This window comes from Martes martes, assembly GCF_963455335.1.
Source record: "Martes martes genome assembly, chromosome: 15".
In the NCBI taxonomy this organism is placed as follows: Eukaryota; Metazoa; Chordata; class Mammalia; order Carnivora; family Mustelidae; genus Martes; species Martes martes.
In genome coordinates, this window is record NC_137903.1 from 32,953,991 (window position 1) to 32,979,372 (window position 25,382).

Sequence of the window (25,382 nt, forward strand, 5' to 3'; positions counted from 1 at the left end):
TCACTGCTCTAGTCCTTCCAAGTTCACTTGAAGTGCTTATTTGTTAAGACACTGTGTTGTCCTTCGTGTGTTTTACACAGTGCCTCGCAAATTTTAATATGCTTCAGAATCACCTTGGCGTTTCTTAAAATGCACATTCCGGTTGCGTAGTTTTGGGGGAAGGGTTTGAGACTCTGCATTTCTAATGAGCTCCCAGATATTGCTGTTGCTGCTGGTCCACAGACCACACTTGGAGGAACAGGCTCTCCATCGTTGTGTCCTTGTGAGCCTATAGCACTTGACTTTATAAATAAGAAAACTGAGACGCAGACAGCTCATAGGCCACTCAATCACATTTTGAACCCAAACCTGCTTGTGTGTAAATCTTGTGCTCGTAAGGGGCAACCTCAGTTGACACTGGGCCAAGGTCCTTGAGTTCTCTCCTGGCCCTCTCTTCCCAGGTAATCGTGCTAGGTTAAGCTCAGGCACATGTTTGCCTGGAATATCCATATCACACCATGCCTTCCTTCAACAGAATGAGCTACTCGTGACCCCAGGTCGGGATTCTGGAATCTATTGAGCTATACCCATGACCTCATGCCTCTGTTCTAGCCTGCCCTGCTAACAGCTCATCCCTCCTGCCCTCCTGCCTATCCATAGGCAGTCGTCTAGCACTGCAGCTGCCCTGGGGCTCACTTTCTCTCTCAGCTTCCTGCCTCAGCTGTCTGTCTCTCCTGTCCTCTCCTGTCTCCCCCTTGTCTACTGCTGCCACATTCATACTTTGTGTTCTTTTTTTTCATCTCAGGAATGCCTCGGGGCATCTTCTTCCCGTAGTAGTTAGGGATTTTAGTAATGCTCTGGATCCTCACAGGGGAGGAAAGGGTGTGGTGTGGGCTCCTGCCAAAGACTGGAGGGAGAGATGCAGGTCCTCTAGGAGTGAAAGGAGCGAAGGATTCAAGCTTGGTCCTCATACAGACCAGGCTGCTGGCTGGGGACGGCGGCAAGTATTTTGTCTGCTTAAGGAAACAAACACCACTGAATGTGTGATGAAGGGAAAGGGTGTTGGTGCCAGAGAGACTGAGAAGGGTCTGCCCTCCAGAGAGACTGGGAAGGGACAATTCCTTCCAGGGTACCTGTTCATCCTCCACTGAGCTGGGGAAATGATCCCACCCCTCGCATCACGTTCTACTCCCATGTGTCTTGCCTGATCCCAGATGATCCCAAGTCCCAGATGAATTACCAGGAAGGTAATTTAGAGCAGGGCTCAGCAGTCTCTCTGCAAAGGGCAGAGAGTAAATATTTTGGGCTTTGTGGGCCATACGGTCTCAGCCATGACTACTAGTCTCCCTCACTGGAGCACAAAAGCAGCCATAGACAATATGTAACAGACGGGGTGTGGCTGTGAACCAGCAAAACTTTACTTGTAAACACTGAAATTTGAATTTCATGTACGTCTCATTTTTTTATTTTTTTGTTCGTTTGTTTGTTTTAGTCATTAACAAAAGTAAAACCATTCTTAGATCACAGGGTAAGCCATTCTCAGCTTATTCCTGGCCCCTAGTTTGTCAATCCCTGATCCAGGGTCCGGCGTTTCCCACAATGTGTCCCAGGGACATGGTCAAATACTCATGGGACATGCTGCATTAAACAAAGTCAAGTACATGTCCCTGCCCCCGGCCCTCCCGGGACTTCTCAGTCTTCATTATTCTCAGGAGCACTACACGTTCCCAAGAGGGGCTGGCACACGCCAGCCTTCCGGAATCTACTGACAAGGAAGTCTCTTGTCCCTCAGGACCAGGTTCCGAGCAACGTGCTGTAGGAATGCGGCTCGGGTCTACCCTTCACTTCGCCCACAGGGCAACCAAAGTCTGACACCCAAACATACGGTTGGGTGTCTTCATCTTGGCTCCTGACATGCCGCGTCCCGTGGGCAAACCCCAGCCAAGTAGCGCAGGCTGAGGCCTGCCTGCCAGGACACCAGGGTCCCTCAGCTTTCCAGGCCTGGCCACGCACTCATTGCCTTATTCTTCTTGAAGCTGAGACGGGGCCATCGGGGGCTGCATGTGAGGAAACTCTAAACTTCCAGGCCCTGAACCATCACAGAAGTACGTGTGGGCGATCCTCAGCCTCCAGGTCACTGTCCCGTCATTAACAGAGCACAATTATTGAATGATTTTGGAGTAAGGAGACTGGGTTGCTCTGCACAGCAATAATGTACTCCCATGTGTGTACAGTTTGCAAAGCACTCTGTCGTTTTCTCATTTGCTCCTTGCACCTGCGTTGTGGGGTGGGGGAGTCTGTTTGTTTGTTTTAGTTTTATAGATGCAGAAACTGAGGCTCAGGGTAGCCAGGAGACTTGTCCCTGGTCACAGAGCTGGTGGCACAGCCAGAAGTCGGCTCCAGGCCTCAGCTCACCTCGGCTCACCATCGCCCCATTGTCTTCACGTGAGGGGTGAGTAGGCAGTGAAGTAATTCTCTAGGAAAGCATGACCAATTTCCCTTTCTCCACCTCCCCCTCTCCCTACGCCCCTCCCCCCAGCCCCCATATATATGATCTCCACAGAGCCTTGAGAGCCTGCACATCTTTACCTTTGAAACGGCTTTCACTGCTGGGAGAAGAACCTTCCACCCGTGGCTACACCCTTGATCACTGAATGGGGAAGGTGCCTGTCCGACTTGCCCCTCCCTCAACAGGACCCGACCACCCCTGAACAGCCAGCCCTCAAGCATCCCTTCCGGGACTGTGGTGAGTGCTGGGGGTTGCGGGAGTACTTTGCTCCCAAGCACCCGACCACTGCCTCATTGGGAAACGGGGCCAGGGGGACGGATGTGGAGCTGCGGTCTCCGCTTTAACACCAAGAAGGGTCTGGGTTGGATGGAAGGAAGACGGGGAGGGTCATGAGGCCCAGAAACGAATTGTCAAGAGAGACTGCAAAGGCTGTGGCGTTGGAAGGAAGAGAATGAGAAGGCTCTGAGGGAGACACGGAGGCACGAGCTCCGTGACAGAGGCTCATCTGACTGGGCGCTCATCCTGTGCCCCTCTGGCCTGCGTGTCGTCAGCCACTCCTGATGCAGGTCTTTTCCCACCTCCCTGCCCAGTCCAGGCTGGAACCGGGAGGCTGCAGGTGCGAAACCAGTGCCCCGAGTAAGACAGGTTCTTAAATGTTTGTGGAAGGGAGGGAGGGAGAAAGCAGAGAGGAAAGAAGGAAGGAAGAAAAGCAAAGGGCAAAGAGAGCAGGGAGAGGAAACTCTCTGCACACGGGTGTGACAAACAGAGAGTGGGTGGCCGTCCCCTAGCTTGGGGCCTCTTCAAGACAGTCATCCCACTGGTGCTTTAGTGGGAGGTTTTCAAGGTGATTCACTTGGAAATCTGATTCCTTCCATTTGTGCGGTTACCTGAAAACTTAATTCTTCGAGTCAGGAGTGAGTCGGTCAGTTGAGGTAGCTGAGTGAGTGTGTGACCCTAACCTGCTGTCTGGGTCCCTCCCTGTGGGCCGGGACTCATCCCCGGGCCCCCTGGTGATGAGGCGTCGGGATGGTCGTCTCCTGGGGAGGAGAAAAGACCTGCCCGAGGGGGCCTGGTGACTTTAGGGCAGAGCTCGGACATGCGAATGCCTACTTAAGGTCCCTATCCTCCTGAGTTTGGAGAATGTTCTACACATGTTCTTTGGCACTGTAAGCTCCTGGCCCCCATTTCTTCACTCTTCATGGTTCAATTCTGACTGGCCAATTCTTGGCTGGAGAGAACGGTCACGAAGCAAGGAAGGAGGCGTTGGGTGTTGGGGACGTGGGTGGGCACGGTGGGGAAGGGCGGAGAGACAGCGAGACCAGCGGTATGAGATAGAGGGGCAGAAAGACCCGCGCCCCACCCCAGCACACCCCAGCAAGGCCACGCGTTTGCCATATTCTAAACTGGGAACTTACTCTGGTCTCAGATTTCACATCCGTGTGTCCCCAACGGTGGCCCAGGGAGAGCCAAGGAACACTGATCTACGGCCGGGGCAGAAGTCCTACCTTGCGACGCCTCCTTTTCTTCCAGCAGGATCCTCCTTCGCGGCAGATGGGCTTTCCAGGGGGGACAACTGCCCTCTTCGGCCTGAGTCTGACCCTGCTTCTCTGCAGCCAGGCTCCAGGGGTCCGGGGCCAAGAGTTCCAGTTCGGACCCTGCCGAGTGGAGGGAGTAGTCCTCCAGGAACTGTGGGAGGCCTTCTGGGCCGTGAAGGACATTGTGGTGAGTGAGGTGTGGCTCTGGACACAGCTGTGGAGGTTCCCGGGATTACCAAAGGCTATTTTGTGATTACGGAGCCCTTTGCAACTCGCTGATTATTTTCCTATATGACAAGTTTATGACATCAGAGGCATCACAAGCACACGTTCCTTCTTGCACATGAGGAAACAAGGCTTTAGCTAATGGTAAAAAGAGTGGTTGATGCTGAGGTGGGAGGGGGCCGCTGGTGAAACATGACTGAGAATTTCTCCAGGTCCTGAAGGTGCTCTGGTGCTCATACTGGCTCTAAAGCACCTTTCTCACAGGGATGCTTTGACTATAATCTGAGAGTTGGAGGATACGGCTGGTTGAGGGGAAGTTCCAAGGGCAAGAGGCACCTCAAAGGTGCAACCCCCACCCCATGCCAAACCCCACGGAAAATGGGGGTAAAACCCTGCCCCTACTCATTCTTAAACCAAATAGGCTTATTTCCTCCTGACCGAGGGAAACAACAGGTTCCCCCCCATCAAGGCTCTGAGAGCTCCTGGGATTCCATCTGCCTCTGGGGGTTAAGCTTAGTGATTTCTGTGGCTGGAAACTTGTACCATCACCCCCCGGGGGCCTACCTCAGCTCAGCCTTTCCTGGGTCCTCCCTTGGTTCCTCTGGCCTTTGAGATCTCAAACTGGATAGATCTGGGGGCCAGCAATGTATTTGCGTGGTTGGTTTCTGTGTTGTTCCTCAAGCTGGATGCATCTTCTCTTTCTATTCCCAAAGCAAGCTAAGGATAACATCACAAGTGTCCGACTGCTACGGAAGGAGATTCTGCAGAACGTTTCGGTAATCAGACACTGGGGAAGACAATGCCTCTGTGTCTGGTGGCTTGTCTCCTATGGGTGGTCGAGGGGAGGCTGATAGAGACCACTTCTGCCTGGACTGAGCCTACACAGGACAGGGCTGGGCAGGGAGCCAGAGAAGTCAACGTCTAGGTCATCACCCCCGTGTCTGGGTTACGTGGGTATGTGTTTATGGGGACATGGAGGGTGGTGCGGATTGAGGCTCATAAGCCTCTTTCTCCATTCAGCCAGAGTCACCAGGATTCCACACCTGCTTCAGTCTCATTGGTTCCCATCCTTCTTTCTCACTCATTACCGTCATCCCCACACCCAGCTAGGCAGTCAGCCAGTGCACGTACTGAGCCCTGATCCCTGCAAGGCACTGAGCTTCCCTCTGGCGCTCAAGGGGGCTTGAGTGCAATCCCTGTGTTCCAGGGTGTTAGTTTTCTTTCCTCATTTCTCTTTCCAGTTCTTTCCCTGGACTCTCAACTCTGAACCACCAAGTGTCGGGTACTTTCTACGATCCAGCACCCAACCCTACACAAACACAGCTATTAGAGAGGCCATGTAGTGTAGAGGAAAGAACATTAAACAGATGGGGAATCAGGACTTCTGGGACCTAGGTCTGTGTCTGCCACTGACTGGCTGTGGGTCTGTCCTCTCTGGGTCTGTGGTTCCTCCCACCAACCAAGGGCGCCGCTCTGTGTGCCCCTGAAGGCTCCTTCAGATTTCATGTTGGTCAGCATCTCCTAGAAGATCTCTTTCTTTATGTGTTTATCTTGCCTCGCGTGGCACATGGGTTGTTCACCCAGGGCCATGGTTGGGGGAAGGCTCGGCTCTGCAGTAACCCAGATCCTCCCCAGGACGTTGAGAGCTGTTACCTCATCCGTTCCCTGCTGAAGTTTTACCTGAATACCGTTTTCAAAAACTATCTGGATAAGGCAGCTGACTCCAGGATCCGGAAGTCATTCTCAACTCTGGCCAACAACTTTTTTGTCATCGCCTCAAAACTGCAACCCAGTGTGAGTAGAACAATGCTGTGACCAGGCCCACAGGCAATGACGTATTTTGAGAAGACATCCTCCCTCCTCTTATCCAGTCCTGGCTTTTATTGCATGACAGGGATTCGATGGTGTCATGGGAAAGAGCACAGGCTCTGGATTCTGAAATGAGTAGCTCTGGATTCAAGTTCAGGTCTGCTTCTAACCAGCTGGAAAACCCTTTACAAAGCAGTCAACATCTCTGAGCTTCATTTTCCTTATGTATAAAATGTAGATAATCATGCTACGTGACCAGATTGCTGTGAAAATGAAAGGAGTCAGCCCCCACCATGTTGGGAGTTTGGCAATGGCTACCTTGAGAATGTGGGATGCAGAGTTGGTCTGGGGAACTGCGGTGGCATCACTAAGAAGGAGGGGGAGGGGGCTTGTTTCTGCTGCTACCCAACCCTTGGTATAATTTTCCCTCCCTATTATCCAGCAGGAAAATGACATGTTTTCTGTCAGTGAGAGTGCACGCCGGAGGTTTCTACTGTTCCAGAGAACATTTAAACAGGTAAAGGCCAGGATTTGAGAGCTTGCCTATCCACCAGTAGACTAGCCTGAACCGTCACATGTGGGTGTCTCATGCAGAACTCACTGCAGGTGACCCCACCAGGCATGCCCCAAAGCCACCTAATTTTGCACACCCACAGGGATATTTGCATCAGTTATCATCTACTTTGCACAAGCTCCACAAGTGACATGATCCATATTTGTGCCAGTTTTCCTATTGAAGTGCATTTCTATTTCCCTACAAGATGATTTCCTTATGAAGGACTTTCTCTGGGAAAGTTTTATGATCACTTGAGCTGGGCAATTGGAGGCTGAAGTGGACGCCCCAACCCCAAACACGTGCTACATATCTGCAGTATTTTCCATAATGCTCAAATGGTCTAGTTTGTGAGAAAAAAAGGGAGAATATATTACCATCTCCCAAATAAAGACAACAAAGAAAATCCAAATTTCATCTGCAGACCCCTCCAAAAAATAAATGATTTTGATCACTTTTTTGAGGAACAGATCAATCAGCCTAAAAATAAATGGTGGAGAAGAATCATATACACAGGAAGGGGGGCAATTGGACCTTAGTTTCTTCATCTGCGTAGTAAACTTGGGAGGTGGCAAAATCCACCTTGCACTGGGATTCCATAGTTCTTGTTATCAGGAGCTCCAGGTGCTTTTCCCTTGCTCCTTACCCACTGCTACTCACTGGTCCCTTGGTCTTCACTGCCTCCTCCACCCTTGCGAAGGAATAAGTGATGGGTGGGTGCGCTCATCAGAGGCCATCCCAGAGCTGATACAGCGAGCTCCAGGAGCACAGGATGGGAAGGAAATTTATTCTTGTGGCTAATATCGTAGACTATCAACTCTCTTTTCTCTTTAGTTGGACATCCAATCAGCCCAGACCAAAGCCTTTGGAGAAGTGGACGTTCTCTTGACCTGGATGGAGAAATTCTACCAGTTCTGAATGCCAAAACCAGGATACCCTCCTCGTTCTCCATGTCATTTCGAATGTGCCATATCCCTTTCAGTGATGTTCTCTGAGCACTTCACCCCTTCGACGATGGATATCATTCTTGGCCAGGCTTATGCTCAAAGACTTCTTTCTTGAAGTGGCCCCAAAGACAGTCATGGAAGGTTCTCTTGGATGCTGTGAATAATCTACAAAGTAGATTTCTATATTTATTACAACTCTATTTAATTCCTATCAGTGTTTTAATTGATGCCGTATTTATTCGTCAGACTGTAAGTTCTGTGTTGGCAGTGGGACTGTGCCCCATGCTTCTTTTTTTATCCTCCATGATGCTTGACACCATAGGGGGCAGTGGATAAGTGCTAAGTAAATGCTTAATAAACTGGATTTTTTTGTCTGTCTTTGAATGATTGAGGAACAATGAGGGGTGTTGGCATATGAAGTTGCACTTCAGAACATAGAAACCACATTGCCATGAGATCTGCAGGAACACAGCACTGGGGAGGAGTTGAGGGGCATCCGTTTGGAATGTAAATGACAGAAGATACAATGCAGGCTAAGGACCAGGCATGAAGCAGGCTCACTAAACATTTCATTTCTCCCCATCCCCTTCTCCCCATCCCTTCTCTTTGGGGGCCCTCCTTTCTTATACTACTTATTCTTACTTGCTGCTGGAGAGGGTGCCATTGTCAAGCTGACACGGCTAATGGCGTCATCACATGACTTGTCCAATCTTTGATGCCACTCCCTGCTAATGAGAAGCAGGATACTCAGTTCTGACAGCCTCTTCTTCCTAAGTGTGGGCAAGTGCGGGTAAGGCAGAGATATGCCTCCAGGAAAGGTCTTCTTCTTAACAGCAAGATTGGGGTGATCTCTCGTCCCGAGCTCTGGCTGAACTTTGTAGTTGACTTCAGTCTGCCTATGCCCTTGCCTGGAAAACTTAAGAGAATGTCTATGCAGGAGATAGGCGATCTCTCCCTTCGTGACATAAGTGCTTTTGCTGAGTGGTAGGCCCTCCAAGAAGCCACTTTCCTCCCTACCTTGCCAGAAGTCACCTGGCTAAGAGATGAGGCGGCATTTCTGAATGCAGAGAGATGTTAACGGTTTGGGATGGCCAAAACAGACCAATGCGAAGTGCACAAATATCATTGCTAAGCCATGAAAGGAAGATAAAGAGATAACACAAGCTATCCTACTTTTAAAAGAGGGGAGACACTGAGGTCACGGCACTTAATGTACATCAAGGGAAGGAGACAATATAGAGGATTTAGGAGCACTGACACTAACAAGCCTAGGCTCTGAAAATTTACAACCTTTCATCGTATCAACTAACTCACGGGACTGAGGCATGGCCTCACTAGGAGGTCCAGGAACCTTCTACTGGTGTGATGCCCAAGCCTGAGAAAGTCTCCTGAAGCAACACCTATGCCTATCTCCAGCCTGATGCCGTGAGTCCAGAGCCGGGGCAGCGAAGACCCTGTGATCGAAGATACTCTTTGAATCCCATGGCTTGGAGAGGAAGCAGTTGGCACTGGGACAAATGCTCTGCGTGCCCAGGGCCCACTTGAAAACCACAGGGGGCTGTAGAGGGGTGCGAGAAGAGCTGGGAGAGGTTACTGAGCTATTCTCAGGAGACACAGGAATGAGACTCAAGGTTGGCATGGGAGGTAATGAGGGCTCTGGAAACAGAGCAAGTACTGGAATCCAGCAGCTAGATAGGACTCATTGGCACCAGGGTCTGGGCCCAGGGGGACAGCTGGCTAGATGAGTCAGGCAGGGGATATTGACATAATCATCAGCACCCGTGTCCTCCGCTTTGGCAGCAGGCATGTGGTAGAGGCTCATGTATTCACAGCTGGTCTTCAGAGACGGGGCATGGAGCCAGAGAGCTTCAGATACCTGGGAACCAGCAAACAAGCATCACTGGATCTGAGTAGGGTGATTTTAGTATCTCTCCAGATAGATTTCCACAGTGGGCAATGGGGGGCATGTACATGGTCGCCGATTTCTAGAAGGCAAAGACACAGAGGTGGCTCTGCCTTGGGCAGTTTCAGGGTGGCGTCTCATCGCAGATAACTGGAAACCACTTAAATCTAATGTGGGCAGGAAATGCCTTAAATGGGGTTCAGGCTCAAGTCACCTGGCTAAGCATGGGTCTGACGGAGACTCAGCTGCCAGAGGAGTTTCCCCTCTGGGATTAGACAGTGTGACTTGTGAAATAAATATGCATCTTCTTAGGGAGTTATTCAGAAGCACTGTGAGTCATCCCGTGCACCTCTGTAAGGACTAAGAGAGGCTGTGATGTGGCATAACAGTACATTCCAGGAAGGGGCTGGGTAGGGAAGAGGAGGAAGACCGTAGGCTGCTGGGGCACAGGGTGCTCCTCTTCCTCGGAAAGAAACTTCAGGATCATCTGCCTTCAGGATGGGTCAGTTTGGGGGAGGAGAGCACTGTGCATTGATTCCAACACTGCACAATTATTATAACATCCACCCAAGAAGGCTTCAGGAGGAAGAGTCACGTATTGAAATACAAGTGCTGAGAACTGCAAGTTCAGGCCCATGAGCATGGTGGCACTCAGGAAGTGCTCAGTCATGGAAAGCCACTACTACTTTGTGAACGTCAGCAGAGAGAGAATGGGCTGCAATGTGTTTCAAAGATCTATCTCCCACTGCTTGTCACCATCCGTCACCCAAGATTAATTTACTCTGCTTGAAAAATCAAGATGCTCCCTATGAAAGCTAAAATATTGAGCCATTAACCATACACACCTTGTGGTGGACTGGTTTGGTCAAGAGTTTTATCCCTAATAGTGGGAATGAGAGTTTCAAGCAGGGAGGAAGTGTAAGATGGGAGCAAGGTACAGGCTCGGGTGAGGGTGTGTGTGGCAGCGGGGAAGTTCAAGAGGAAAGGGCTGGTGTAACGGTAGATGGTGATGCTGGGCCATACCTATGCTACTACGAGCCTTCTCTAGCAGGGGTGCAAGGTCAGGAAGCTGGAGGTGACTATGGCAGAGCTGTTACGGGTTACTGGGCATCACTGTACCCTTTTAGCAAGGCACACAATTGTCCAGTTAGGGAGTCCATGTATCGGTCTCCCTTGAAGATAGGTGTGGCTACATGACTAGGCTATGACAGTGGGATGTGACTAGATGGGATGCATGAAACCTCAGGGTCATGGTCTTAAAGAAACACCTTTTGCTTTCTCTTAGGGGCTGGAATGGAGACATGAGGCTGTGACTGAGCACTGATAGTGGACCAGACGAGACTCCAGAGGATAGTGGAGCAACAAGACAGAAGTTGTTTGAGTCCCTGGATGACCTGGTGGCTTTGGCCACCTCTTCCTGGTCCCCTGACTTGACTTGGGAGGAAAACAGGCTTCCATCTCTTGAGCCCTGTAGTTTAGGGTCTCTTGCATCAGCTTTGTCAACACCCCAATTAAAACTAGGACATTCACCAAGCTTAGTTTTTTTCCTGGTTCCTAGGGCAATAGTAGTAGTAGTTTTTAACTACTCTGGGCTACTTTAGAGAATAAAATAGTTTCTCTTCTTAATTTGGATAAACAAAAATGAATGGACAGTTCAAATACTGCCATCTGCCAGTGGCTATCCGCAGACACAGGAGTTCTCCACGGCCATTCATAGATTTCCAGAGGACTCCTCCTCAGCCAAGGGTTGAATCCTGTCTGCGTCTTGACATCTGTCTGCCAAGTCATCCTCTAGGCCAGGCTTACTACCTCCAGTGATGGGCAAAGTGCCTCTTCTCATCGACAGAGTTTACTAGAAAGTTCTCCCTCATATTGAAGTAAAACTGGGTAGATTCCATTCCCTAAGACCTCCTGGAAATCGCAGCTCTTTCACGTGAAAGCCCTTCGTGTGTAGAATTGCCATCCCTCGCCTCTACTAACCCCTAACTTATCCCACGGCTAGAAGCCAGCTAAGGCAGCCTACCACGATTGTGGGACTCTCAGTCTACCGACACCCTCAAAGGAGGAAACTGACACAACCTCTTCCCAGACTCGGGGCCCAGGAGCTGCTGGGAAAGCCGTGCCCTCCGGCTAACGCGCAGCTTCGGGAGCCGCCTCCCCCCAGGGCCGAGCCCAGGTCTAGGGCCGGCTCCTGGCCGCCGCGGCCAAGCAGGGGCGGGGCAGAGCTTACCTGCGGAGCGGCAGGGGGCGCCGACGCTCGGAGGCCTGGGAGAGGTACCTCCCCCTCACCTAAGGAGACCAGGAGACGGAGGTGAGGGCGTGGCCACGGTCCCGCCCGCCCCCTGCCCGCCCCGCCCCGCCCCGCCCCCGGCCCGCCAGAAGCCCTGGGGAGGCGGAGCGGGAGCGGAGGTGCGGGCATTGCGGGAGGCGGGGGGCTCGGGCGCAGCCTCGGCGTCCGCGCAATTTCTGCGGCTGCTGGGTGCTCAAGGGTCTCGCTCGGTGCGGCCCCCGCCCGGCCCCGCCCTCTATCCCCGCGGCGCCCGGCCCCCGGCTCACCCTCAGCGTCCGCCGCCCGGGCGCGCCACGGGCACGCGCTGTAGATGTTCTGGGAGCGCGGCGGCTGCGAGGCGCGGGGCCGCTGAGTCGGGGGGCGCTGGGACGCCTCCAGGGCACGCATCCTCACTGCCGCTCGGCGGACCCGCCTGGAGAGGGCTGCCCGGGAAGAGGAGAAAGGTGTCAGGGGCCCTTAGCCACCGTGCCCGTCACTCGGGTCCCAGGAAACTGCGGGCTGTCTCCCTTCCCCGGGGCGCTTGGCCGGGTCTGCCGTGGAGATGCTCTGAATGTATGAGCCACAGCCTGGCCCAACACGAAACACCAAAGGGCGGCGTCCCCACCCCCCTTCCCAGACCGTAGACCCCCTGCCACGTTTCTCGTGCCCCAGGCTGCTCATCTGAAGCTCCTGAGTTTTCCCTTGGGGAGGGGGTTGGGGGGGAGCCTTCCAGCGGAGTCTGAATGGGCCTTTCTCACAGCTCGCCTCGTCCTGAGCCCCCAGCCGCTCACCTTTTCTCCTTTGAATGACCCTTTTCATCAACAACCCCAGCAGTGCCACCAGGATGAGGGCCAGGGTGGTGGGGACTAGGATGTGAAATCCTTGGTCTTCCAACCCAGGCACGGGGTCCTGGTGGAAGGCTCTGAGGAAGAAAGGAGAGGGAGAGGGAAGGAAGAGGTCTGGGAGGGAGGGAGGTTTAAGGCAGCACTCCCAAATAGCCAACTTTTTGGGAAATGGCTCAGAGTTTGTCCCTTTCTTAAGAAAAGCCTTCCCCCCACCCCGCCCTCAAAGAGCCTTGTCTATGGAGTCATGAAACCTGGATTTAAATTCAGGTTCAGCTTTCTACTGGCCGTGTGATCTTGAATCAGCCTGGGAACCTCGCTGAGCCTCATTTCCAGAGAAATGGGTAGAGTAAAGCCTATTTCACGGAACTGTTCAAGGATGAAACAAAATTGTAGGTATAAAGAAGGAAAAGCACTTGGTCCAAGCAGCGATCAGTAAATGTCAGTTCCCCTCTGACTGTTTGCATCTCAGTTTCTTCACAAGATTAGTGCAAATACTAAGCAAATTAAGTTTCTTATAACAGTGGAAAAGATGTTTCTCACATGGGGTGCCCTCTACTTAGAAGGTCTTCCCTCCAGGTTGTCTACAGATTGAAATTTTACTTTCCTTAAAGGGTGAGTACATCAGTTCTATTTTCTCCTGCAACCATGGCAAACTAGAATTATTTTTTTCTCACTGTCCTCAGTTCTTGTGTTTATACGGATTACAACACTTATTACAGTCAGACTGGCGTTAGTAAGAGAAGACCTGGATATTTCACATTTTCATCTTTCTTACATTTTCAGGACAGAGCACATTGGCAGATAGTAGAAACTGAGAAAATGTTGGTTGAGGGACACCTGGGTGGCGCAGTCAGTTGAGCTTCTGACTCTTGGTATCAGCTCAGGTCATGACCTCAGGGTCGTGAGAGTGAGCCCCCAGAGGGCTCAGTGCTGAGCACGGAGTCTGCTTGAGATTATCTCTCCCTCTCTCTTTTCCCCTCCCATTTGTGCTTTCTCTCTCTCTCAAATAAATAAATCTTAAAAAAAAAAAGGAAATAAAGAAAGAAAATGTTGGTTGAACTGACTTGAGTTCTCCACTGGCCAGCTGGTGGAGTCTACCGAACTAGGAATCAGGAGTCCTGGTTCTATTTGAAAACACATAGTTCTGATGACCTCAGTTCCTCATCTATAAAACACAAATGATGCTGGAGGTCCCTTTCCTCACCAACACGCTTCTTTGTTTAGGAAAAAATAATTCCAATTCTTACAGGTTTTCTTTGGAGGCTGCTCTAATGCTGCCCCCTAGCGGTCCATTGCAGGACTTTCCTGGGTGTGCCCCAGCCTTTAGACCAGTAGAAATACTACCTTACACATGTAATTTTAAATTTCCTAGCCACACTGAAAAAGCAAAAGAAAACAGGTGAAATCAATTGAATAGTTAATAGTTTCATCATTAGTTTTTTTCTTATTTAGTTCCCCATCAAAGCAGATCTGAATGAATGCTGAGCAACTTAAAGATTTGGGTCTCCTTCCTACAGGATCGCCTGCTGGGGCATTGCCAGGTGTATTCTTGTCATTGGACTAATGAGCTAATGTGCTACACTCATAGATAGTATGGTCCACAGGGTCCTAGAGACAAGAAGGGTCTCTGTTGGCAGATGTTGTGGGAAGAGTTCAGTGGGTCTCCTACCTCTAGACTACTTTGCCTGACCTCTAGCCCATTCTGGGTGGTGGAGACCTCTTACCTGTGCCTGTGAAGCCTGGTGTGGTAGTTGTAGCTGGCTGTCTGGGGCTTAAGCAGCCCTTCTGGAGCTGAGGTCTCTGAGACTGTGGTAGATGGCAGGAAGGTTGGGGGCTTGGCAGCTGCTACTGAAGACACCCTGGAAACTCGAAGGTGGTGAGAGATTGGGGTGGTGGGGGAGGAGTGGATTTCTGGAGGGGCCTCTGTCCTTTCAGCTGGTGTGGTAACTGCAGGAGATAGCAGAAATAAGTGATTTTCCCTATACACACTCAAGTCTCCAGCAGGATTAGGTTACCCTCTCTTTCCTGAACGCACTCCTTCTCTTTACTTAGACTCTGTACTTGAAGTCCTCATGGCTGAAATGCCTTCTTAGCATGTCCTCTATACCTAGTATATTTGCTATTCTGTATTTTTTCTATATATATTTGCTTCAAAATGCCATTTCCTCCAGGAAGCCTTCTTGGAGTTCCCAGGCAGAAGAGCTTACTCTCCTCTGAGCATGGGGAAAACCCTGTTTGTAGTTCCATCCCCACTCTGCCTTATGCTGTATTTGTGTGCTTGCCTTTTCTCCATCCTACACCTATCAGTCACAACCTTGGGTATATGGTACACTCAGTTACACTATCTCTCTTGGAACCCAGCAAAGTCCTCCGGGGTAACAACTGTTCAATTAATGTATCTACCTCACAAGATATATGTGAAGATGTGATGGAAATATTGCATGTCAAAATGCGTTTAAAACAGGAAAAAGATATAGTAATGTAAAGATACCATTAGTATAATCATCAGTATATAATTATAGTATAATTAGTATAATCATTCATCTTTTATTGCAAAATGGAATCGTTAAAATCACTGTATTCCAGCAAAAGTAGATGGCCCTATGGGGAACAGGAGGCATCAGGACCTCTGGCTGGAAAATTTCTGCCCAGTCTTGGCTTCTGCAAGTCATTCATAAAAGAACTAAGATTTTGTGAATGGAGCACAGACTTCATTACTTGTGGTGCCACCTGGTGGTGATGTGTAAGTCCTGCAATTAGTGCCAAGTGGACAAGGCTTTAGGATGTGCTTGAAGGACATAGGATGCTGATCTTAGGGAGGTACCCTCTCCCAAGACAGGGAAATACACATCTGAAACTCAGCTGTACTCTGCCAACCATTCGATGAACTGAACGCATCCCCTCTCCTCCACTGTCACAATGCCACATCATCTCGCCCACCTCCTCTCCCACCTTAGCTTTGATGAACTGACCTTTGGGTACGAATTCAAAAGAACTGTCACGTTCAGGTATCTGGAGCCAAGGCGGCACCGGCATGTGTAGAAATTTATGAAGCCAAGGTGGGGGCTCAGGCATCGGCTCCTCTTCCCAGAATGGCTCATACTCTATGGAAGCAAGGGGAATACACCTGTGGGCTCTAAGACCAGACTGAGACCTGGGGAAGGGATGTCAGTAGGAGTTGAAGCTGACCCAGCCAGGGTGGATGGCAGCAAGCGGACGATGGCAGACTCCACCAGGAAGAGCACAAAAAGAAGTGGACTGGAGACTTCCCCAAAAGAAATTCTCTTTCACCTTCACTCAGCCAACTTTTGCACTAAACACCACTGGGATTCGAGGCTGCATTTGACTAGGAAGTCAGTGGAGGAATGGAAGAAGGTGAGATTCAGAAGACATATGGAAAGGATCCGATTATAAAGTACCAAGTTTGGCTTACAAATGTGGCTTGAAAAATGACTGTCTTTCCTTAATAGTTGTCCCTGGTATTTCTTATGTGTAGGACAATCATGTCCTTTCACTTCAAACTTCTTCCTGTCTCAGAGCCCCTCCTCAATCTTAAACCCCCACTCCTCTTAGGCCTTGGGTAGGATGGATACAGTACAGCACAGTAAGTGTTGCAAGAAGAGTGCTGGTCTTGTTCCTTTCATATGGTTTGGATGGGAAATTGGGGGGACTGTGAGGTTTCAACTATCTCTGGATTGGCTAACATGGCAATAGCAATAGCCTGAGATCCTGGGGGACCGGTGGCTGTCTCAGCTGTTGCGGGTGAGACATTTGCTGGGTGCACTGAGCCTGGGACACCTACCACTGAAGACAGTTAGGGTGACTAGTTGGGTCTTGCCTCGGTCTGTGTTCATGCCTGTCCCACAGGCATAGACCCCACTATCGCTCTTGGTCAGCTCTGTCACTTCTACGAGGAACAGATTCTTATCTGGACAAGGCTTCAGGGTGACTCGTTCCTTGTATTCTTCCTTGACAAAGTTCTTGCTGGACACCACGGTGGCACAGCCTCCAGTCTTGGCCATTTCCCGGCACAAGTAGAGCCTCAGATGCATCTGGGGAAGTGGGCACTCGATGGTAATGGACCCACCCAGCACTCCCTCCATCTTTACTTCTGGGAGGATCTTCAGAGCCCCAGCCACTGCAGGGAGAGAGAGTTAATGTAGAGGAAGCCCCGTTCCCAACCACAACTCCAACCCCAGCCCTATTTCCAAACCAGGCCCCGCCCAGCCTCGCACTCATCCCTAGCTCCAGCCCATCTCATCATCAGCCCAAGCCTCAGCTGGCCCTTAGCCCCAGCCCTCTTCTGATCTCTAGCCCTGGCCTCATCCCTGACCCTATGTATGTCCTCAGCCCACCTCTATGCCCTGGTCCCTTTGGCCCAAACCTGGCTTCCAGCCAGATCTCTCCCAGCCTAAGCCTTAACATAACCTTCAACCTCATTCAAACCCAAACCCATAAGTTTCCAGACAGCAACCCCCTAAGAATATAGTCAAAGTACTGCCCTACTCCAAGGAGAGAGGCTCTCCCACGGCGACCCTACACAGCCCGTAGTGCCCCAGTGACTTCCGTGTGGAGCTGGGAGGCACAGGGCGATTTTGCTGCAGGAGGTTTTCTGGCTAATTCTGTTTTGCTCAGATCCACTCAGCCAAAACACCTGTTCACCCTTGGTTTCATTTGTTAAATCATTAAAAAAACAAAAGCAAAAACCAAAACCAGAACATTTATCGAATGCCTTTCATGTGGCAGGAAGGCTGCTGGCCTCCCTCCATGCACAGAGTGACTCCTTTAGTGGGCGATACAAACGGCCAGTCACTGTAGCACCAGCCCAGTGGGGTAAAGCCCACGACGGAAATACGCAATGTTCCCTGTGAGGAAGGAAGCAGTGAGGACATGCAGCGCTATGGTGTAGCGTGAGGGAGGGATTCTGGAAGAAGTGATGTCTCCATTGTGACCTGGAAGACTGGGCGTGAAGGGCTGCCGAGAGAGTGATGATCACCTTCCCTGAAGCAGGGAACACGGACGGAACCCAAGGGAGTGTGTCAGTGTGCGTGCTTATGGGCCCAGGCGTGTGCACTGAGTGTGTGCAGGGAGGGGGTGACACAGGGAGGAATACGTCATGGCTCATGAGTCCCTGAAATCAAAGAGCTTATGCTCTGGCTGAGAGAAGGCAGGTCTAATGCTGTTGAGTCAGCTGGAGAGGAGGCTAAGTCCGACTATGATTAATTATCAGCCAAGTGGGTCCCGATAAATGTCCACATATTTCTGGGAAGAGGGAATAGGCTGGAATGTGTGTGGGGGGGGAGGGGCCAGGGGGTTTGCTTGGAGGAGGAAAGACTCTTCCAGGCAGTGAGTACGGCCCCCAAAGAGGCGAGGGTGGGAGAGAGAACATGGCGTGTTCATGGGGGCAGAGAGGAGTTGACGAATTTCTGGGAGTTCATCCACCGACCACATTAAGAATAGCTCCAATGAGTTTAGTAAGGTGAGGAAAGGCAAGAAGGGAAGTCAAGGAAAGAAGCAGGGCTTGGGGTTTCTGGATGAGCAGAGAGGGAGCTGAGGAGGACGTTCTGCAGAGACGGGAGAGCATGTGGAGAACAGTGAAGAGGTTGAAACCACCCTGGGAGTGTGAGCGGGGACGAGGTGCTGGGCGGGGACTATTTACAGGAGCCTGTTCAAGTCTGAGAGTGTAGCTGGGGCCCACGGGGTAGGGAGAAGCACAGGGGCCAGCCAGACACGTGATCTCTGCCGCGGCCCTCACACAAGTAATCCAACCTTGCTTCCAACCTGCCAGCAACTGAGGTGTGTGAGGCAGCCTCATGACTGGAACATGGCAATGGAAGGGTGACCCATTCAAAAGACAAAGACCCAGTCAAGGGGTGGGGGAATTACCCTGTGTGACCAGACAGCCCGCACCTGTGTGTGAGGCCCAGCACCTGCCAGTGAACATGTATTTTTGGACCAACCCAGCCAGAAAGGGGAGTGAATGCTGCTTTCCTAAGAGCAAGATGCTGTAGTGTGGGCAGGGGCAAGATAGACCAGAGGGGGGCCTCCACCTGTGCAGACACTTCCAGTGACCTCACTCCGCTCAGGGATGAGCTTCGGGTAAAGCCTTGGCTTACCCAGATCCTCTGTTACGGGCTGCATGCTTATGTCCCGTTAGAATTAATGGTTTGAAGCCCTAACCTTCAATGTGATGGTCCTAGGAGGTGGGGCCTTTGGGAAGTAATCAGAGTTAGAGGAGGTTAGTGAAGCCCTCATAATGGGATTAGTGTTCTCATTCCCTCCACGGACACAAGCAGAGGCCACGTGGATACCCAAGGAGATGGGGGCTGTCTGTAAGCCAGGGAGACGACCATCACCAAGGATAGTATTTGCACCTTGATCTTGGGCTTCTAGTTTCCAGGACTGCGAGAAATAACTATCTTCTGTTAAAGTCGCAAGGTCTATGGTATTTTATTGAGGCAGCCAGAACAGACTAAGGCATCCTTACTGTGAGAACTCTGAATGGATGAAACACAAGAAAAGCTGCTGGCTACACTGATCTCTGGTCCCAAGGAAGCACGAGTCGGTGAGATGTGAAATGGCCAGACCCCAGACCTCTGTGGAGTTCATAGGAGCTCCTAGCCCACACACAAGGCTTAGTAAAGCAGATTTCCCAAAGAGAGAAAAGACAGATATAACCTCCTGGCTTTGAACTTATGCACAGGGGCACCTGGATGGCTCAGTTGGTTAAGCATCTGCCTTCGGCTTGGGTTATGATCGTAGGATCCTGGGATGGGGTCCTACGTTGGGCTGCCTGCTTAGCTGGGAGTCTGCTTCTCCCTCTGCCCTTACCTATCCCCTGCTTATTCTTTCTCTTTCTATAAATAAATAAAATATTTTTTTTTAAAAATAGAACTTATGCTCCGTGTGCATTAGATTCGTGTTGGAGAAACTTACTAGGCTGCAAGCCACCTGATCTCCCCCTTCAGCAAGGTGGTTACGTTTATCTACGGCGGGGCCAGTGCACCTGCATTTTAAAATAAGCATCCTAGGCGCCCTTGAATTTTCCAATTCCAAACTATATAGCTGTATTTCCAAATGATTCTGGGGACTAACGGGAGGGGCGGAAGAGGTGCCTAAGGACCCACCCTGCATAATATTGGTATTTTAGAGGGACTCCTCAGTCAGCGGCATTGATCTCTAAGCTGGTGACTTGGTTTTCATGGTGATGGTAGGGGACAGGGATATACGTGCTTTGAAAAGTCCCTCTCAACATATAATTGGATATAAGTGTGTGTGTGTGTGTGTGTGTGTGTGTGTGTGTGTGTGTATTTGGAGCATGGGGAAAAACACATTATTTCCATGATGAGAAACATGGTGAATGCCCACAGGGCCTTGGCTGGGGTGGCGCTCTGGAGGTAGACTTTGGATTCTGTAACTATGGTTTTGCAGGTGATGAGAACCCTGTCAACTCAAGTCACAGCAGAACTATGTCTGGAAGAAGGGAGCTGGCCTGAGATTTTTATATTTGTCAGATGGAGTGTGAATTTTTAAAAAAGAATGAGAAACATCTGACAGCTTCTCGTCTCTGCATACCCAACATGTATGTCCAGGCTGGCGGTCTGCTCTTTGTCCTGTCACGAGGAATGGAGTGCCCTCTCTCCTCCCACAAGCCAGTCCCTCCTCCTGCGTCCTGAGTCCGTCCTGCTCATTTTCTTTAGAACTTCTCCGGTGCCGCTGTCCCTCTCTCCTCCCTGTACCGTTGGTCTCTTCTCTGCCCGCATTGCCGTGGCTTACACACCTGCTCTAATAACGTCTGTGTTGAAAAAACCCTCCGTTTACTTGTTTGCTACCTCTCTTCTGTTCTCTTTCTCAGACGAGTCGTCATAATCATGGACCTCCACCTCCACGCCTACTACTTCCTCTTCCACCCACACCTGTCAGAATTTTGTCTCCAAGATTCCACCAGAACTGCTGGTCAAGTTCAGCAAAAGTTTCCTTTTTTCCCCAAATTTCCTTTTTCCCCAAGTTTTCCCTACATTTGGTGTTTTTGTTTTACTTGCCTCTTGGCAGCATTTGAGGGAACTGAGCCCTTCTACTTTGAAACACTTATGTCTGTGGCTTCCCTGACACCGCATTCTGAATGCTCCTTTTCAATTTCCCTACTTTCTTCTCCCTCTCTATCCATCTCTCAGTGTTGGGTTCCCCCAGGGCCTGGAACTTGGGCCGGTTCTTTTCTTGGTCTTCCCTTACTCTCCCCACACTAGCTCCTTTAGGTCCATGGCTTGTAATGCTAGCTCTCTGTAGATTTCACCAGAACATTGACCTCCAGGCTTGTCTTCCCTAGACTCACCTTTCTGATATCTCCACTTGGAACTACTTGAATATCTGAGATGTATTTCAAACTTACAATGGCAAAACAAACAAACAAAAACAACAAAAAAATTCTTGATTTCTCTCCCAAAACCTATTTCTTCTAAGCTCTTCCTGTTTCAGAAGATACACCAGCATCTATCCAGGTGCTGAAAACCAAAACTCATTCCCATATTATATTAAAAAATCAAGAATAAATTTAAGGGTGTGTGCGTGTGCGCGTGTGCATGTGTGTATGTGCACATGCATGGACCCGGTCACAACATCAAGTGTATGTATTATTATTTTGGGGGTCAAGGTAAAAGAAGATTTGAAAGCCTCCAACATGTAATACTGCCTTGCTTTATTACAGAAATTCATTTAGGGCTCCAGGCACGATGGCCTATGGCTTGGGACCTAGACCTGGTTCCTGGGAACCAGGACCACTCCAACCTTTGTACAACCTGGTACAGAAGTGCAAATAAAGGCCCAGCTATCGTATGTCTAAGTATTTTAGTATATGTGCTGCCAAAGCGAGCACATGTATAAGTATTTTAAAGTTATAAATAAAGCTAATGAACTGCTGAAAAAAGTGTGTTCTATACCCCATCTTGGCAAATTCAAATGCTCCTTAGATGTCCATTCTAAACCACTTCTGTTTGGGAATAATGTTCCCCACATTCCTAGCCTCTGTCCCATCTCCCTTCTTTTCTCATCCCTGGCTCCTGTTCACACCACAAGAGTCCTGGTATGGACATGACAGATAACCCAGCTTATATGTAATAGTTCCACCCATCTCATTCCGAATGGCCACCTGTGGCCACTCTTCTATGGAATTAGAATACTAGGATAGAAGATCAAGATAGAGGCTCACACAGTCATTAAGAGTGGGCCCAGAGTCATTTGGACAGGAAACTTGAGGTTTAGAAGAGGGGACATGAATGGGGCTTGAGGTGGACAATCTCCTTGGGTCTGTGAACTCCTCACCCTTTGGGGAAGGGCACAAAAGGGAGATGTTCTGGACCCAGAGCAGGGATCACTCTGGCCCAGCTAGAATGGTGGTATTGCTTGGGATAGACTGCAGTGGTACAATTTAAGTACCCTTCACTATTAGAGATCTTCTACCTCCATCCAACCCCTCTCTCCTCTCAGGCCTAAGTTTAGTTAACCATCAACTTGTTCACCTAAGTCCTACTATCTCCCACAGAGTCTGACATTTTGCTTACCACGTACAGAGTCTGACATTTCATTAAAGTTGCATTTCCTTAGATTTTTAGGGGTTTTTAATCTTCAACTCAACAAATATTTGACTTTCTTCCATATTCAAGCTATCAGGAAGGAAGAAAATATGAATAAGAAAATAATGTTGACCCTCAAGGGGTTTACTGTTTCATCAACAGAATGAAGTGAATATATGTCAAGTCACAATATAAAACAGAATGAGGTCAGTTATGGAGATTCAGAAGATGGGTTCTGAAAAGTGTTATTAAAAGGAAGTGGAGGATGAGGTAGACTTTGAAGGGTAAAAGGTGAAGCTGAGAGGAGGGACGTTCCCAGCAGAAGGAATGGCATGAGGAAGAACATGGTGGCAAGAATGTCTAGCACATGTTCAAGGAGGACTCCTCTTTGGCTGGAGGTTAGGAAGTTCAGGGGATTGTGGTAAGCTCAGAGAGTAAAAGGGGAGCACAAGGGACGAGTTTGTAGGAAGTGGGAACCATTGAAGGTTGCTGGGAAGGGCACTCCTATAATTAGAGTCAAGCATTATGAAGAGGAATCTGGAGTTGTGGGCAAATCAGGTTGAAAGAAGTGGGAAAGATAGTTATGGGATGACTGTGTGTTCTCTTCCTTCCCATTCCCTGTTACCTTTTTGTAGAGACTGCCACTGCTGCTCCTTCTGGTAATACTAATCCAGAAACTACATGAATTGGCCATTGACTGTGTCAAAGTCTGGGTTGGGATAAATGGGAAGAGGTGGCAAAAAAAACATTCTGCATTCTGTAGCTGATATCAGAGATAGTTAAGATGGATAGAGTGTCTGGTTTGTTGGGGACCAACGAGGAACTTGAAGTAAAGTATTAGGCATATTGCATTTCAGATCTTCATGGGATATTGAAGTGGGGATTCCTAGAAGAGAGCTGTAACTTAATACATGGAACTTGGAGAATGGACTAGGGTTACTGAATGGATCAGGGAGGCTTCATTTAAAGTTGAAGTTGAAAATGAGCAGTGAAAGAAACCCAAAGGAAGAGAATGTAGAGGTAGGAAGAAAGGAATTTGGAGGCACTTGCTTTAAAATCCCCCATTATCAAGTTAATGTGTCTAGGAGGAGTGACACCTTCAGCTCTCATGAGTCAACACCTGAGCCCCACAGGAGATGTGTCTGGAGTGGAGAGAGGAGCACTAGCAGAAAGTAGAGAGGGCTTCTCAAGAGGCCCTTACATGGTCTCCATCCTTATTCTGCCCTAGGTACTGGTCTGCAACTAAACCCATCCAGGAACAGCAGAGCTAGAGATGGCCCACAACTCCCCTACCTGTGGCCAATTCGAACCTCCTAAGATATGCGGGGTGTTTTCCCGTGGCACTTACCTGGCAGGAAGCAAAGTGACCAAAGCCAGAAGTCCATGGCTCCTTCCAGAGCAAGGTCCCATCCAAGAGCCCCTGAAGACCAGAGCAGAGACCCACTGCTCACCCAGGAAACCTTTACAATCTGGAGCTTGAAAGAGATCTCTGGCCCCACGAGGGGCAAGGCTTGAAAATGAGGAAATGACAACTTGTCTTGTTTGCTAACTAGTCTTAGACTAAAAAAGAAAATACCAGCAAACCACAGCGGAAGTTAGGAATTAAGAAAACATGTTATGTTGAGGGCGAATGGGTCACCAGAGTTCAAAAAGCTTCTAGGCAGCTCCTGAAAGCTACTAGAAATGCTCAGGTATGCTATTTCTTTGCCTTGGGGACTTTCTCTCGGAGGTCCTCACGCTTTATGTCTGTTTGTTAACTTCAGAACCACAGTCACTTGCTTTATCCCTGCCTTTGGGACAAAAGAGACTTATCACCAATTTTCTCCACCTGGAGGAAACAATATGGATAGAAGCTTAGGCCTGAAGTCAGAAGATTCTGGTTGTAGACCTTGAACTTATATGAGAAATAATTTTGAGCACCTACTATGTGGGAATCCTAACCATAGGTTTTGAGGAATTCACTCCCTTTCTCTAAGCCTAGATCTTTTTATCTAGAAAATGAAGGTGGGACTAGATGAGCCTGGCATTCCCTCATACAGATCGTTGTTCCTCGAGTCTTAATGAACCTCAGTTTCCCCAGCACCTGATATCAATCACCCCTCATATCCCCAGCTATGCCCCTAAAGGGGTTGCCTTTAGGCTGGGGCCTATGCCTCCACACAGTGACCACAGGGGCCTGCCGGGAGATGATGTGACAGTGCCGAAAGTCACACAGCCTAGCAGAGCTGACCTTCAAGCCCCCAATAGACCATCGGGGGAGGTCCAATGATTGATGGAGAAGAACAAAATGTTGAGGCCCATGGTCACAAGGTGTCGCAGACAGAGCCTTGGATTCCAGTCAGAAGATGTGGGTTCTGGTCCTGGCTTGGTGCTTACTAGCTTCTGGCCTCAGTTTTCTCATTGATAAATAGGGATGGTCCCTGCCCTGTGTACATCATAGGGCTTTCATGAGGCCCAGCAGGAGCTGTGGTCATAGAGGTGGTTGAAGAACCTTTTGTTGTGGAGATGCATGGGGCTGATCCTTAAAAGGGTATCCCCAGGGCTTCATTCCTGGTGGTGACATTTTAGGTGGCTTCCCAGCATCCCCACCTCCAGGTGCTGCAGCTTCTAGAGCCCATGGAGGACTGAGGCTTCCCACCTCTTTTCTGGGAAGGCTTCTCAGTGGTCCTGTGCACACTGCTCTTCCCTGGCCCCACACCCCCGATTTGTCACATGCTCTCCAAAACACAAAAAGACAACATCCTCAGTAGAAGTCGCATGGGAGGCCCAGAGCAGGTGCAGAGGAAATGGGTGTGTGGGTGGGCAGCCTGCCCTCCCCGCCCCTACATGGGTTTCCACCAGCACAGAGCTACTGTTGTTCTGATTTCCTCCAACCACGAACTGGGCCAAGGTGGCAGAGGACAGGCCTGAGGACTCTGGTCAGTGAGTGACCACCAGAGGTCTTGGTTCTGGTTGGCCTCCACCCTACCCTACTGAGAGGGCTCTTCCCAGTTCCCCACAGCTGTCCCACTCCCGGGCTCTGCCGTTCACTGGGCTCAAGGCCTGGGACAAACTTGGAGAGAGAGAATGTGACATGTGCGTGACAGTGGGCCTAAGAGGGTTTGTGTGTGTGTGTGTGTGTGTGTGTGTGAATGTGTAGTGTGTGAGTGTGTGCCGTGTGGTCGTGAGTGTGTAGATGTGGGTGTGTGGTATGTGAGCGATGAGTGCTCTATGACTGTGATGTGTGTGTGTGTGTGCTC

The 25,382-nt window shown here is 49.9% G+C and overlaps 2 protein-coding genes across 2 annotated transcripts; one reads left to right on the forward strand and one right to left on the reverse strand.

Annotated features, from left to right (window-relative positions):
- Positions 1-4,039: 4,039 nt before the first annotated feature.
- Positions 4,040-7,528, forward strand: IL24 (interleukin 24; the record flags this gene model as incomplete). The annotated part of the gene is made up of 5 exons (XM_080824490.1): positions 4,040-4,210; positions 4,962-5,024; positions 5,884-6,042; positions 6,500-6,574; positions 7,445-7,528. The coding sequence occupies 5 exons, from the start codon at positions 4,040-4,042 to the stop codon at positions 7,526-7,528; spliced, it is 552 nt and encodes a 183-aa protein (XP_080680616.1).
- Positions 6,120-23,608, reverse strand: FCMR (Fc mu receptor). Its single transcript, XM_080824626.1, has 8 exons — positions 23,492-23,608; positions 16,377-16,712; positions 15,547-15,678; positions 14,299-14,521; positions 12,521-12,651; positions 12,017-12,172; positions 11,691-11,749; positions 6,120-9,433 (listed from the first exon to the last, which is right to left on the reverse strand). Exons 1-8 carry the CDS (start codon positions 23,526-23,528, stop codon positions 9,257-9,259), a joined length of 1,251 nt encoding a protein of 416 aa, XP_080680752.1. The 5' UTR covers positions 23,529-23,608; the 3' UTR covers positions 6,120-9,256.
- Positions 23,609-25,382: the final 1,774 nt, after the last annotated feature.

Bases quoted from the DNA above. Each gene is read 5' to 3' on its own strand.
- FCMR (XM_080824626.1), bottom strand. From the start codon at position 23,528: ATGGACTTCTGGCTTTGGTCACTTTGCTTCCTGCCAG. The intron at 12,173-12,520 runs GTGAGCGGCTGG...CTTCCCGGGCAG, and splicing joins GGTCATTCAAAGGAGAAAAG to CCCTCTCCAGGCGGGTCCGC. The intron at 9,434-11,690 runs GTAAGCTCTGCC...GCTGGTTCCCAG, and splicing joins CGCCCCCTGCCGCTCCGCAG to GTATCTGAAGCTCTCTGGCT.